Raw genomic sequence first — 15,118 nt, 5'->3', positions numbered from 1 at the left:
TTAAATGTTTTGTGACTACTTCTCCAGTGTGGGTGAGCTGAGTCATCATTTTGATGACATGACAGAGGAGCAGGCCGAGGATGTCCTCCGGTCCTTCATCCTGCCCTTCCTGTCCAGAAACACATCAGGTCAGAATTAAGACATGGGTCCAAAAAAGATCACTACTTTGTCATATATGTTCTGTTACACTACACTGGCAATATATTCACACCTATAAACCAAGGAATTTTTTCAGCTATGAGCTACACACAGGGGTGGGAATACATTTCTTTTCTTCATTCTCTGATCTGATCGACTTTGTTTCTGAGTGTACATTTAGTCTCACATGAAACAGTTTCTCTATCTTCGCTATGAGTGACTTAGGCTTTATATCCCTGTGAGTATTTTAAAAGCAAAAGTGTCATGATGCTAGTGGCATAACAACTTTTGCATCAGAATTTTTTTAAGTACTTAATGTTTTATAATAAGCTGTGGTTAATATACATACAATACACTATTATAATAAATTCAATACAATATATTGCTACATTCGTTTTAAGAGTGTAAGTATAATCAAATTGGTACATTTGCACGTTTGCAGACTCTGGATGCTTCTCCAACAACAGCATGGAATGGCTTACAGATAACTACGGACAATTCTCTGTCCTTGTTCCTCTCGAAAGTCTATTTGATCGCAACCAGGACTTTGATCCAGTATGTGACAAATTATTTTACCAATCAATGACTAATCAGTCAATCACTTCATTTGTAGTGTCTTGTGTCCTTTGCTAAATCTTTCTCCCTGCCCCTCCCCCTCCCTACCTCTCTCTTTCTTTCTCTCTCTCCCTCCCTCTCCATCTATCTCTCTTTCTCTCTCTCTCTCTTTCTCTCCTTTCCTCCCCTCTCTTTCTCTCTCTCTCTCTCTCTCTCTCTCTGTCTCTCTTTCTGCAGCTGGAGGTGTTGGATCTTCTCAGTCCAAAGCAGATGGCTGAGTTGATGGTTCTGCCTCTCCCTCATGCCCAAGGGAAAGATGAGGTCGTCAGCAGAGTGCTGGATCACCTGCTGGAATCACCTGTGGAGAGGAATCTTCCAGAAGTTCTTGATCTCACCATCATCCTTGCCACACAGGTAAAAAGGAGATTCATTACAAAAGCTAGGAATTCATATTAGAAACTATTAGGTATTGCCAAACAGTTACTCATAATCGGTCCAGTCCCCTTCAAAGACTCTTGCTTAACACACTTCTCTTACTTCTAACTTTCCTAGGATGAAGCACCTTGTGAGTTCTACCAGGCAATGTAAGTCCAATCAACATTACCTGATGTACCTTAAGGCCGAGGCTGACCAGGCTTACAGATAGATTTTATTGATAAAAACAGTCTGTACTTTTGAGTTTTATTCCATGTGATTTGGTATCTGCATTGTCTTACCATACAATTAGGTATCTATGTTTAATACCTCAAATAATTGCAATTGTCCAAATTCTCTTGTCATCCTGTGATGTGGTATTCCTCACACACTTTTTGTTTTTATCAAAAATTTGCAAGTAGTCTTTTCCTCATGTTGGCTCCCATTATTTTGTCATACTGTGATGTGGTATTTCTATTTTTTTGTCTATGTTTATGCATTTAGCATTTTTGTTTGTTTGTTTTTGTTCTTCCTATCCTTCGATGTGCGATGCTGTGTAGTATCCCAAGGCTGAGTGAGTCTGTGACATCAGTACCAGCAGTTCTGGAGCTCATCATCAGAGGAGCTGTGGAAGAGCTGCTCCAGCTCAGTCCACTAGGTGAGTAGCGCGCACACACACACACACACACACACACACACACACACACACACACACAGGTAGACATTTTCCAAAGTTTCATGTTCACATCCTCATGAACTCTTTTCTTTCTCGAGCAGATTGTGCTGTTCCTCTGCCTGCTCAGGTGAGATACTATTCTTTTAAGAGCAAGTCTGACTCTAAACAACATTTATATACAGATATTTTGATGTCAATTTTAACAGTAAAAATAATTGTGTTTACAAAATGTTTACATTTGACTTTTGTTTCGCTTCATATTTAGTGTCCTACAACACCAGTTAATGGTAAGTTTCAGTATTGCCACGTTTTGTCCACTACCATTTTGAGAAAAGTCTGTTAATTTGGATACTTCATTTGGATACTTAAAGGAAAATTACTGTTTTTAGCACTTTAAGGCCCTTTTCTGGTTTGTTTTGGATGAACTAGAGTGGTGGACACCGAAATTTTGACGATTGGTCCTGTGTCGACTTTTCTGACTCTTTTTGAATCGCCTTTTCACTTCTCAGGGTGGCTGGCAATGGGCATACTGTAGTAGGCTACTCAAACATGTCCTAAAACAACCCTTAACGTTCGTTTTCAAAACTGTGCAACTCACCGAGTGGTTAGTGGAGTTCGTTGACTATTAAAAGCAAATATATCGGCGCAATGTATGATTCGTATTTGAACCTGAAGCATAGACGGTGGCGCAGTAGTAATATCAACGTGCAATGAGCCTTCCAACAGAAATCAATGGGATTTTACAAAATGCCAAATAAAAGACGACAGAAACTGTATTTCGCTACGCTACTTGTTTTGGAACATCAACAAACACCACTAATCACTCGGTGAGTTGCACAGTTTTGAAAACGAACGTTAAGGGTTGTTTTAGGACATGTTTGAGTAGCCTACTACAGTATGCCCATTGCCAGCCACCCTGAGAGGTGAAAAGGCGATTCAAAACGAGTCAGAAAAGTCGAGACAGGACCAATCGTCAAAATTTCGGTGTCCACCACTCTAGTTCATCCAAAACAAACCAAAAAAGGGTCTTAAAGTGCTAAAAACAGTAATTTTCCTTTAATTTGGATACTTAACTTGGATACTTCTTTTTTTTGTATAGAAACCAGAATTTGTGAAGGTGTTAACAGGTAAGTTAAATTCATGTCATATGTAAAATAATAAGAAAAGTTGAACAGACGGAATAGAAACCTATAAAGGAGTGGAAACCAGCTGATCATATTTTGTCGTGTCAACAGCACTGTCCTGCAGTCTCAACTGGCAGCTGGCCTGGTCCCCTGTAATGTCAGTCTGGAGCAGTATGCCTGTTCAGAGGTGAGACAGGATAAAGGTAGTAACTTTGATGTAAACAAGCATCTCTTTGGTCACATTCATAGAATGATGCACCATGGACATGAATTAAAATAATCAAGTAAAAAAACGCTTCGCCAAATGATTTGCAAAGAATACTATGACACATGCAAGAGATAATACTCAATGAAGACAAAACTCAACATGCAAGACACAAGTACTTTTAAACTCTGTGTTGCTTATGTGTCTGTACAGCTGTCAGGATTCACGGCACAGCACCTGGCCCACCTCCTGGTCTGCAAGCTGTCCAGCAACATGACTTACTCCAGGGAGACCTGGAAGCTGCTCCTCACCAAGTCCTCTGCAGTTCTGGACGAAGCTCTCATCATGTTCTCCAACATGGTAATGCATGGGGGTCTTTTGTGACAAATTTGAGTTACTTTTGGCATTTTCCAAAGTATTAGGGTTCTTCTGTTCTTCTATTCTTTCATTTTCTCAACATTCTTTTTGTTTTTGTTCCTGCTCCTGACAGTCTCTGAGGATCATGGGTCCATCTGTGACTCATTTCCTGGATATTCTTGGAGAGCTCCGTCTGGAGTCGCTCAGTGACATGCAGTGGCAAGACATAGACTTCATCTCCTCACTGTTTGGTGACAGTCTGCGGCCATTCTTGCCCTTCGCCTCCGGACAACTTCTGCACTGTATCAGCAGGAAGAATCTCACCTGCGAAACCTACCAGCACATGTATGCATGATATTACTGTATAAAATTACAGTATATAATATATAATCTAACAATTGACATGTTACTGTACATTTCTCACATTCAAGTGTTTCCCTACTAGCTGTTATGTCTTGAAGTCTTCATTTCTTCATGTGTTTCTCTTCTTTAGAGTGGGAGAGTTCGATCAGCAGTTTGACCACATCCCTGAGCCACAAAGAGAAGCTGTCCTCGACTTCTTCATCAAACCGTTCCTGGCCAGAAACACCTCAGGTATCAGCGCACAGCTAGACTATACCTCCCTCCCCTTTTTCAAGATGTCTGCTTCCCATTAGCCACAGGGCCCCTGGGCGTGGTAGACCTGTTCAGTAATCCATCCCTGGGTAAGGGCCATTAGATGAGGTTGAAGTAAAGTCCAACCTTCACTGTAAAGTGCTTTGGGTGACTACATAAAGTGCTATATAAATGTAATTTGATGTTGTTATGGCTTGCAAGCTAATCAGTACAAGGCTAATCAGTGAAAAACAGCAGCTGGAGCAACAGCCAGAGTAAGATGACTATAGTACAGTATGCACCTCTTGTCTGTTTGGTCATTTCTGGATGTGGGAACAAAAATGATGTGCACTGCTTCCAACAAGATAGAATGCTAGTGGCAGGTGATGGCTTATTAGCCTCAGAGCTTCCCATAGTGGGTACGCTTTCCGGATGTTCGCTTACCCACATGCTTCCAGCAAGATGGAAGTTGTGCTATTCCGTTTTTGACTGTCTCTAAGAAGAGACCCTCTGCAATTCGCCTGTGTTTCAGACTCAGCGTGCCGCACCAACGACAGTGTGGCGTGGCTTCTCAACAACTTTGGGCGGTTCTCCGTCCTTGTGCCTATCAGGGACCTCCTCACCCTCAACAACCTCTTTGATCCAGTAGGTCACCTAGAGATGACATTTTAAGAGCTCTGTTTGTTGAAGAGTAATTTTGCAAACATTCATGTGTTTCAGATGATATGAAAAAGGATTTTATATAAAACTAATGTGAAAAGGGATTTTATGACACATTTTTTTCCAATTCATTTTTATGTATGTTTTTATGTATTAAGCATGTTTTTGTTTTCAGTTATGAGCATAGCTGTGACATAGCTATTGAGCACATATGTCTCTCTCTCTGTCTAATTCTCTCTCTCCTTCTCTCTCTCTCTCTCTGTCTAATTCTCTCTCTCTCCTTCTCTCTGTCTCTCTCTCTCTCTCTGTCTAATTCTCTCTCTCTCCTCTCTCTCTCTCTCTCTGTCTAATTCTCTCTCTCCTTCTCTCTCTCTCTCTGTCTAATTCTCTCTCTCTCCTCTCTCTCTCTCTCTCTCTCTCTCTAATTCTCTCTCTCTCTCTCTCTCCCAGGTGGCAGCCCTGGCCTATCTCTCCCCCAGACAGATGGCTGAGCTGGTCGTTCTCCCTGACCTCCCTCGTGTAGACATGGCCATCCACGCGGTGTTCGACACTCTCACTAAACCTCCCAGGGTCGCCCAGCTTCCAGAGTTCCTTGGACACCTCACCATGCTCTCGAGAGAGGTAGGCTTCACGATTTAAATCTGCATTCTTATACTTTATGTTTAGTTATTCTCTATGACACATGACTCATGTAGTCAAGTGATCAAGTTCATTGTTCAGTTACAACTTTTTTTGTCATTTGTCTGTCTATGCCGGGAACACCAACTTTAAGGGCAAATATGTCTTCAGCTTTCTCATCTGATTATCTCTAACCTGAGATGGTGTTTCTCTCATTGCATCTCATCTGAAGTGTTGCTCCATGTATTGATATACAGAGAAGATATGGTTGTTAAAGGATACATATTCATATGTGTTGGTAAAATAACTGTTCAAATTTACATGAAGAAAGATAAAAAAATTAAATAAAATTGAGGATTGACTTTAATTCAATATTTTTGTTTCTAACCAAGGTCATGATCCCATGTGACTCCTATAAGACCATGTGAGTATAGACCAGTGTCTTTCTGTGAACTTAAATAAACATTTGGCAGAGACATTTTAGTCCTGTTGCATGCTTTTTTCCCCCAACATACTCATACATAAAATATATATATTCAGCATATTCTACATAGTATCTCTAAACAGATCCAGATATTGCATGTTTGCCTTAACATTGCTGTCTTTATCACATTATGTCTCAGCTTTGAGAGGCTGTACTTGGCCTTATCATCTGTTCCTGGTGATTTTGAGCCTGTGGTCTGGGCCACCATACGCAATCTGATGCAGACCGCGCCACCAGGTTAGTCTCCTTTAAAACCTACTAAACAGGAATCCCAAAGATGAATACATTATGTAAGGAAATGTGTGAAGAAATGGTAACATTTCATCCTATAATTGTGTAAGAAAGTAGATATGACTATGATGCTGCTGTGATTATAGTGATTTTTCAAATGCATGATTATGTTGATAAATGTATGGTATGTGTTGACAAAGACATTTGTTTTTGTTTTGTTATTTACAGTATGCATGCCTGAAACTAAGGTAAGTTTGCAAGTATATGTATATACATATATACATGAGTGTGTGTGTGTGTGTGTGTGTGTGTGTGTGTGTGTGTGTGTGTGTGTGTGTGTGTGTGTGTGTGTATGTGTGTGTGTGTGTACAGTATATATCCAGTTTATTCTGATCTAAATGTGTCTTCTTTTGTTTGACCTGTGTTTTTTTTTTCCATAACACCTTACAGTGTCCAGTGACAATGGTCAATGGTAAGTTTTGTGTTTAGAAATAGCCCTCATCTTACATAACAAGCCACACTACTATTGGCAATGAAATTCATGCATTCATGTACACCTTTTTGCAGAGACCACCGTGTGTATAGGGGTGAATAGGTATGTCGTTTCCTGTCCGAACACCTTTTACTCTCATAATTACACTTTTATTTCTACTTATATTTTTGTCAATTCAAAATATTACTAACAATTATGAATTGAAAGCATCTTGATTTACCATAACTGGATTTGGTTTACACTACAGCTTAGAACTACAGCACCATCTAGAGGCTGGGGCAGGAACTGAAGTCCTTTGCCGCTTCGGTCTGCGTGAGTTTGCCTGCGCAGAAGTAAGGATCCCAATAAATTAATTTCTGTGTGGTTCAATAGTCGGACATTTTGTGAGGGTGCCCACTTGATAACCCCAATGACATGCTGCATACTGTATACTGTTAGATGGGCCATTTGTCTTGTGTTTGTGACCATTGATTGGCAGATTGGTGGTTACAGTAGGGTGCTTTTCTAAGTTAATTTGGGTAGGGGCTTCTGAATGTGTTTTTACCTTGGATTTTGGCACAAGAGATTATAACATCTAATCCTGTGTATTAATGTAATGTACTTTTTTAGGCTAGCCACTTAACCTCTCTTCTCTACAGCTGTCAGGACTCACTGCACAGCATCTGGCCCAGCTCCTGATGTGCAAGCTGTCCAGCAACATGACTTACTCCAGGGAGACCTGGAAGCTGCTCCTCACCAAGACATCTGCAGTTCTGGACGAAGCTCTCATCATGTTCTCCAGCATGGCCGCCAACATGGTATGAATATCAAAGGGCACTAACATCAGCACTGCAACCAACAGACATAGAGTTAGATACACTGTGTACAAGTACATATACACAACCAACATAACCAAGTAAAACAAAAATATACTGTGTAACCATAGTGTTTGATTTGTGGTAAACACAAAAAACAATCTACCCTATTTCTTCATATTTAGATGACTAGCATCCATAGTTGTCTGAGGGTTGGGGCTTCACCTCTATGATCCCCGCCCTGATAAACGCTCACTTTGATTTCTATTATTTAAACGTCTAAAGAAAGTTATTTTCTGTTTATTTTGTTGATTTACCCAAGTCGCTGTCCATCAACGGTCCCTCTGCGTCTGCAGCCCTGGATGCCCTGCGGGAGATCCGTCTGGACAGGCTGACCGCTGAGCAGTGGCAGCAGGCCAACCTGACCATGGCGCTGTTCATGGACAGCCTCAGACCTTTCCTGCCCTTCGCCTCAACGCAGCTCTTGAGCTGCGTCATCGACAACCTCAGCTGTGGCACCTACCAGTACATGTGCGTTCACAGATGATGATATAATAAATTGCGATGCGTGACGTGATCGTAAGATAAGATGTGTTACGTGCATTACATCACAAAGAGTGATGCTGTTGTATATGAATTGTATATGAGAACAATGGAATCTAATGTAATGGAATGTCGAAACTGGAGTGCGCCGCACTGGTGCCGGTGGCGATACATGCGCCTGCGGTTCCTCTCGTACTGAGCAGGATTACCATTGCAACAACACATCATCAGTAGGGTAAAACTAACCTGTCTCACGACGGTCTAAACCCAGCTCAACCTTAGCTCTGCTAAGAGTAGCAGAATCAGAACCCTAATTAATGTTATTAGTAACACCTGGGCCTACTGTATATTTCATGTCAAAAATGGCTGCTGTGGAAAAGGTCCATTGGTTAGTTTTTTCTAAATTGACTATTTTCTCTCTGCCTTAGGGTGAGTGTATTCAGCCATGGATTTGATCTCATGGATGAGAGTCACAGAGAGAGGATTCTGGAAGATTTCATCAAGGTGTACCTGACCAACAACTCAGGTATCCATTAATAATTTATCTCTTCAAATGATCCCATTGCTCTGAAACTAGTCACAAAATGTACACTTGATTTTCAATAACTCATGTTTCAAATGCTTCTGTGAAGAATAGACATTCCAGTCCTCCATCCTATGCATGCATCCACCATATTGCTAAACATAAACCAAAAAAACTCTCTGAACTGCACAAATCTCTTATTAAATGTTAATAAACCCTAATAAACATCTAGCATACTCTTGCTGCACATCACCAGCACCTTGGATTTAAGAAAAGCTGTGCACAGGGTCTTTGTTCCCTTAACAAGCATCTATTAACCCTTTATTAAGCCATTAATAAACCCTTAACAATTCATCTATTTTTCACCCCAGCATGCATCTCCAATGACAGTGTGGAATGGCTACAGACAAACCTTGGGCAATTCTCAGGCCTTTTGAGCATTGGTGATCTGCTCCAACTCAACATGAACTTCCGTCCCGTACGTTCTGCTTCTGACTTGTTTTGCAACTTATAACCGCAACAACTTCTGCCATACTGAAATGACAATAAAAGTCTTAGATCAAATCTTCACTCTCATAATAGAGCAGGGTTGCATAGCACTGCCTCTTTGTTATTTGGTGGCAGGTTCAGATAGTAATGTGTATTTATATAATTTCACATTAAAATAAAATAAAGAATCAGTCCAAACACAGCATTTACTCAGTTCGTTTTTAAATCTGACCGTGTCTTTAAAACTACAGAGATGCCAATCTTCCATCTACTGCCTCTGTAAACATTTAGCCTACCTTTCCTTTTTCTACATTATTGCTAAAACACAGTCTATTCAGGTGTGAAGTAGTCATATATCTTGGCATTGCATATTTCAATCTATCATTTCTGTATCTGTAAACATTTAACCTTGTGTCCTTGTCCCCCTCCCCCCTCTCTCCTGTAGCTGTCAGCCCTTGCAGTCCTGTCTCCACGTCAGATAGCGGAGCTGATGGTTCGTCCTTTCCCTGGTCTCCCAGGACAGGCTGAAGTCATCAACGCCGTCTTTGACCACTTGACTGCAAATGGACAGAAACTTCCAGAAGTCCTTCGTCCTCTGGTCACACTTTCCGAAGAGGTACAAGAAAGCGAGATTGATCCCTCTGTATTAAATGTCTGTAAAGGATGTGGAATGCCGTGGGATTCGGGTTTAACAACACAGCCCCACAGCACTCATCCATTACAGTAACTTGAAATGTATCTCGTATAGCACCACCTGTGGTGCAAAGTGGTATTACAGGAGAGTCAGCCCAGTTCTACTGTAGCTGGTTTGCGTCCTAATTTTAGTGGATACCTAAGGATGTTTTTTCCCATTCTGTTCTTATTTTGGTTAGGTAATTTTTGAACATTTAAAATAAAATATCCATAATGTCCACAAAAAAAAAAAGTACACATAGTATCTTTAGGCAAGTAATGCAAATAGTCTTATATAATGTAATGTTTGTCATATTTTTGCAACACATTGCTAATATTAATTCTAAACCTCTAAAGCCAACCCAAAATACCATATTATGTTATAACACCAGGACTTAATGTGAGAGGTAGTGTGATTTATCAATTAAGTATCATGTTGTACATTGCACCATTTGACCCACGTCTGTCTGTCTCATTTCAGGTCATGGTACCGTGTGGAGCCTATGAAGCACTGTAAGTGAAATTCAGAAACATAAAAAATATCAAGTCAATGTTTCTTGGGTTCAAATTTACTACTGTATACTGTACACGTCCTCTCCAAGTAATACATTTAAAGTTAGTGATGTCAGAAAGTGAAACCTGTGATTAGGTTGCTTTGCTTTTTACAAACAAACAAACAACATTTTAGAGGCGCAGAATATTAATTTAAATTGTTGCCCCGCCCCCTGTTAGTTTTGAGCGGCTGTATCACATCCTGCCCTACGAACCTCGGGGGGTTGAACCTCTCGTTTGGGCCACCATAGACGACCTGATGCAAACATCACCCAGAGGTGAGGAGTTTTTATTCAACGGCTTCTGTATTCTAGTCAAACGTTTGAATAGCACCTAAAACACATCAACTCCTTTCTGAATCTATGTTTTGTTCTGTCTTTTATACAGACTGCATACCTGTGGACCTGACTGTAAGCTCATACTCAATTTCAGCTGCTTGTTTTATGGTTACATTTCAAATTTACATAAATAGCCAAAACTCACAGTTTAACTCAGAGTTGTATTTTAATTGTATTTTAACTTTAATCTTTTTAATTCCTTTTTTCTTTCCAGTGTCCCATCACACCATTTAACGGTAAGTTGCAAAATGTCAGAGGTTTCCATTCATGTTTATACTGTATGTACAATAATAACTCTCAATTCTCGCTACTCAAAACAAATGAATAGATAAATAAGGAGCTGTTGAGGAGTTAGTTCATAAATATTATACTTTGTATTTGCAGACTCTGGAGTATGTGCAGGCATTGATAGGTAAGTCTGGTGAATGGAATTAATGTCCACAATATGTCTTCACATTTTACATGAAGGGAGTTCTTTGGTTACATAATTTATTACATTAACTATAGAATTACATAGTTGGTGTATAGTTATTCTCATGCCTGCTGCATTATGAAGACAGTAAAAACATATATGGAAAAATACTTTAGTATTTTTAGTAATAGTCTTTTATAGTTATATAGTTAAAGTTTATACTTTTAATAGTCTTAAATGTTCTATATGGTAATGTTAAGAAACTCTTGTCAGAGCTCTAGACATAACATTGAAAAAAAAAATCAAGGTAGATGTTGAGAGCATAGCTTCTATAGCATGCCCATGCACTGTGTGCTTTGGCCATGAACAAAAGGATGTCACGTCTCTCCTGTCGTATGTTGCCTCCTCAGCTCTGCCCTTCAGAGTCACCTGGCCGCTGGAATGATCATGTGCAACTACAGTGTGGAGCAGTATGCCTGTGCCCAGGTGAGTTCACCCCCTGTGCGGCAAGTTTACGGGTTTGTGTCCAGACCACATTGGGGTGTAAGTGGCCTGGCCACGGGGACCCGAGTTCTAATCTGACCCGGGTCAATTCCCAATCTTTTTGTCTCCCACTCACTTCCTGTCACTTCCCCCCCAAAAAAAAAAGAATCCATACACATGCATGTCTCCACAGATCTGATCCAATCTGACCTGATATTGACTTGGGATACACAATACTTGAACCTTGAAAACAATAACATGACCACCACATACAGCCACTCTTTAAATAAATGGTTTGACGTTTCTCTTTAAAAAGCTGGGAGGGTTGAGTGCAGCAGACCTGGTCTCAGTGGTGCAGTGCCAGCTGTCCAAGGACGTGGTCCAGTCCAAGGAGTCGTGGAAGGTGCTGCTCACCAAGGCCTCAGCAGTTCTGGACGAGGCACTGGCCATGCTGCCGAACATGGTAAACACCAACTCACTGGTGATTTTTTAACAAACCTCACACTGAACACACACACACACACACACACACACACACACACACACACACACAAACACACACACACACACACATTTTGAGGTGTATCAGTAATTTGTGGTGCATCACCAGCACACACCAACACACACACACACACACACACACACACACACACACACAACACACACACACACACACACACACACACACCCGTACACAACACACCCTTTGAGGTATACAGTAACACCGATGTGCAGTCCATCACCAGCAGTTTCCAAATTATCCCTCCCCGAGTCCTCTTAACCAACTCTCTCCCTCTCTCCCTCTCTCCCTCTTCCCCCACTAGTCCTTCAGCGGTCCGTCAGTTCCTCTGGTCCTGGACGTGATCAGAGAGATGCGCATCGACCTGCTGGACCCACCCGAGCTGCAGGACGTTGGCGTGGTCTCCGCCTGGTTCGGTCAACGCCTGCGGCCCTTCCTGCCCTCTGCCTCCAGCATCTTCCTGCACTGCGTCAGCAGCAGGAAACTCAGCTGCGCCACCTACCAGCACGTGTGAGTATAGACCCTTCCAACAATAAAAACAAAAACAATGCTTGAACGTTCTATTTGGTTCCCAATCTACTTCATCTGCATTAAGATAACATATGGAATGTTAAAAAGGAAGCCTTGTGGGGCCAACTATGATGCTGATAATGGAACTCTCTTGAAATAGACCCTTTCAACAATAAAAACAAAAACAATGCTTGAACGTTCTATTTGGTTCCCCATCTACTTCCTCTGCATTAAGATAACATATGGAATGTTAAAAAGGAAGCCTTGTGGGGCCAACTATGATGCTGATAATGGAACTCTCTTGAAAGGGTCTATAACACCCTTACTTGTACACCGCGCATAAAAAATGCGCTTTATAAATAAACTTACCTTACCTTACTTACAATGTAGGCCAAGGTCAGGATTAGGATTTCTCTATTGTAAACTTACTGATAAGAAATGTAATCTTATTGTTAAAGAATGTTAGAAATGAAATTAGAAATGAAAAAGAAAAATATAAAATTATTTTATATTAACAAAACCTTGACTTGGTGTAAGCAGTGGTGTTGTTGCCACACTTGTTGCCATCTGCCAATAGAGGGCGACAGTGTCCCTCACTGTGCACATGTGCCAAAACAGAAGAATATTTCATCAATGAGACATCAGATATCTTTGCCACTGTGATGACCACTCATGGATGAGTGTTATGTACTATATCCTCTCAGCTTATGCACATTTATTCAGATGTTTATTTTTTTCTGTGAGTAAGCATGCTGAGGATAGTATTTGATGTGCTGCCTTTCGTCATGTGACCTGTTAGGCTGGAGCAGTTCGGCCATCACTTCGGATCCATGGAGAAGAGCCGTGCAATGATGGTGCTGAAATATTACATCCGCCCCTTCCTGTCTAACTCAACAGGTAATACATCACTTCCTGTCATCGTGTCACTTCCTTGTACCAATGTGTACATTTCTATTATAAATGTATTGCTTTTTATCCTCCATTTAGTGTTGATATATTGTCTCTAACACCTTTAGTGGATGGTCTATGTACAGATATAATGCCACGTATACAGTAGATGTATGTGTATTACATGACCATATGTGCGCTTGTGTCTTTAATGTTGTGATGCCTTTTTTATTAGCAGCGTGTGCCACGAACAATAGCGCAGTGTGGTTGCAAGAGAACTTCGGGCCTTTCTCCGTGTTCGTCCCTGTCGCCGAGCTGGTCTCCTTCAACCCGCAGTTCAACCCGGTATGTCTGCCTCACTGTGCTCATGTTTTAGCTTATGAGGAACATTCAGCAATTCATCCCACCCACCTGCATCTATACATCAATTTGTCCATCCATCTATTCATCCATCCATCTATCCATCCATCCATCCATCCATCCATCTATATATAATCCATCCATCCATCCATCTATATATAATCCATCCATCTATCCATCCATCCATCCATCCATCTATATATAATCCATCCATCCATCTATATATAATCCATCCATCTATCTATTCATTCATCAACTTATTCAACTATTCATTCATTTATCCATCCATTCATTCATCCATCCATCCATGTTCATTCATCTGTCCCCCAACACTAAACTCTGCCCCCCCTCACCTCTCCTTCAGTTGGCCGTGGTGGAGGTCCTCTCCCCTGAGCAGACAGCTGAGTTGATGGTGCTGGCCACACCTGGCCTTCCTGACAGACAGCAGGTCATCGACAGCGTCTTCGACTACCTGCTGGCCGCACCCATGCAGAACGGCCTGCCCCAGGTCCTCCAGAACCTGGCCACCCTCGTCGCCACGGTGAGCACATACACACCGGCCATTCTGTGGCACACAACACAGGAGTTATGGTTATGGTTATGGCATTTCGTTGTCTCTGTACTTGTACTCTGCACAATGACAATAAATTTGAATCTAATCTAATTTTGCAGACACTATTGTCCAAAGTGACTTACATTAGTTAAAAATAATAGTTGTGAGCTCAGTGGGTTAAATGTGGTAACTGCATAAACCAACTGTCAAATCTATACATTTAAAATATGTTTATGAACCTATAAACACGTCTCCTGCAGGTACCCTTGGATTGTAGCTCCTACCAGACAATGTGAGTGAATGCTACCCAAAATGCAAAAAAATCGTAGTGTGAGATTCATTAGAGTGAAATGTTAATTGAAGGTCATGACAATGCAGTAGTTACTGTCACAAGCAATGCAATGAAAATATGCCTTTTACTTTATTGAACAGTTTAAATGAAAATATGCTTTTTACTTTATTGAACAGTTTCAAGAGACTAAATACAATGAAAATATGCCTTTTACTTTATTGAACAGTTTCAAGAGACTTAATGGTGTTCTGACATCATCACCTGGCGCGCTGGAGCCAGTGATCTGGGAGAGCATTTATGACCTTTCGGCAACAGCTCCAGCAGGTCTGTCACTGATCACTGATCACTGATCTTAACAATGTACAAAGATGCTTATAGCCTAGCGGGAATCATTACGGCATTTCATCAAATTGTGCTGCTTTCAAATGTATAATAATAATTACCTTATTGACATACATTGCGATTTTTTATAGATTGCCCACTGCTCATGGCCAGTGACAAGGTAATCTTTCCTTATCCTCCAATATTTCCCTTATCCTCCAATATTTCACAATCAGTGCTTTCTGTTCAGATCCTATTGCACATTTGACTGGTATTTTATGGTGATATTGATATTTGACTGATATTTATGGTGGCAATG

At 40.9% G+C, this 15,118-nt stretch overlaps 1 protein-coding gene across 1 annotated transcript in view; it reads left to right on the top strand.

The window, feature by feature from the left end:
* Positions 1 to 15,118, top strand: part of LOC121717986 — a 91,186-nt gene that overhangs the window by 32,977 nt on the left and 43,091 nt on the right. The window contains exons 48-86 of the mRNA XM_042102712.1: positions 28 to 128; positions 581 to 693; positions 931 to 1,107; positions 1,246 to 1,277; positions 1,668 to 1,765; positions 1,885 to 1,910; positions 2,049 to 2,070; positions 2,883 to 2,910; positions 3,019 to 3,094; positions 3,326 to 3,472; positions 3,603 to 3,814; positions 3,963 to 4,063; positions 4,596 to 4,708; positions 5,174 to 5,344; positions 5,734 to 5,765; positions 5,965 to 6,062; positions 6,285 to 6,304; positions 6,507 to 6,528; positions 6,624 to 6,651; positions 6,797 to 6,881; positions 7,188 to 7,346; positions 7,666 to 7,874; positions 8,315 to 8,412; positions 8,781 to 8,887; positions 9,344 to 9,514; positions 10,052 to 10,083; positions 10,303 to 10,400; positions 10,510 to 10,532; positions 10,675 to 10,696; positions 10,845 to 10,872; positions 11,283 to 11,358; positions 11,672 to 11,818; positions 12,180 to 12,385; positions 13,185 to 13,282; positions 13,509 to 13,618; positions 13,998 to 14,174; positions 14,447 to 14,478; positions 14,705 to 14,802; positions 14,952 to 14,980. Coding sequence (XP_041958646.1) covers positions 28 to 128; positions 581 to 693; positions 931 to 1,107; positions 1,246 to 1,277; positions 1,668 to 1,765; positions 1,885 to 1,910; positions 2,049 to 2,070; positions 2,883 to 2,910; positions 3,019 to 3,094; positions 3,326 to 3,472; positions 3,603 to 3,814; positions 3,963 to 4,063; positions 4,596 to 4,708; positions 5,174 to 5,344; positions 5,734 to 5,765; positions 5,965 to 6,062; positions 6,285 to 6,304; positions 6,507 to 6,528; positions 6,624 to 6,651; positions 6,797 to 6,881; positions 7,188 to 7,346; positions 7,666 to 7,874; positions 8,315 to 8,412; positions 8,781 to 8,887; positions 9,344 to 9,514; positions 10,052 to 10,083; positions 10,303 to 10,400; positions 10,510 to 10,532; positions 10,675 to 10,696; positions 10,845 to 10,872; positions 11,283 to 11,358; positions 11,672 to 11,818; positions 12,180 to 12,385; positions 13,185 to 13,282; positions 13,509 to 13,618; positions 13,998 to 14,174; positions 14,447 to 14,478; positions 14,705 to 14,802; positions 14,952 to 14,980 — 3,622 coding nt within the window. The remainder of the gene's footprint in view (positions 1 to 27; positions 129 to 580; positions 694 to 930; positions 1,108 to 1,245; positions 1,278 to 1,667; positions 1,766 to 1,884; positions 1,911 to 2,048; positions 2,071 to 2,882; positions 2,911 to 3,018; positions 3,095 to 3,325; positions 3,473 to 3,602; positions 3,815 to 3,962; positions 4,064 to 4,595; positions 4,709 to 5,173; positions 5,345 to 5,733; positions 5,766 to 5,964; positions 6,063 to 6,284; positions 6,305 to 6,506; positions 6,529 to 6,623; positions 6,652 to 6,796; positions 6,882 to 7,187; positions 7,347 to 7,665; positions 7,875 to 8,314; positions 8,413 to 8,780; positions 8,888 to 9,343; positions 9,515 to 10,051; positions 10,084 to 10,302; positions 10,401 to 10,509; positions 10,533 to 10,674; positions 10,697 to 10,844; positions 10,873 to 11,282; positions 11,359 to 11,671; positions 11,819 to 12,179; positions 12,386 to 13,184; positions 13,283 to 13,508; positions 13,619 to 13,997; positions 14,175 to 14,446; positions 14,479 to 14,704; positions 14,803 to 14,951; positions 14,981 to 15,118) is intronic.

This window comes from Alosa sapidissima, chromosome 9 (genome assembly GCF_018492685.1).
Source record: "Alosa sapidissima isolate fAloSap1 chromosome 9, fAloSap1.pri, whole genome shotgun sequence".
NCBI classification, from domain to species: domain Eukaryota; kingdom Metazoa; phylum Chordata; class Actinopteri; order Clupeiformes; family Clupeidae; genus Alosa; species Alosa sapidissima.
The sequence above is the reverse complement of the archived record's forward strand: the minus strand, read 5'-3'. Positions and strand labels throughout refer to the sequence as shown.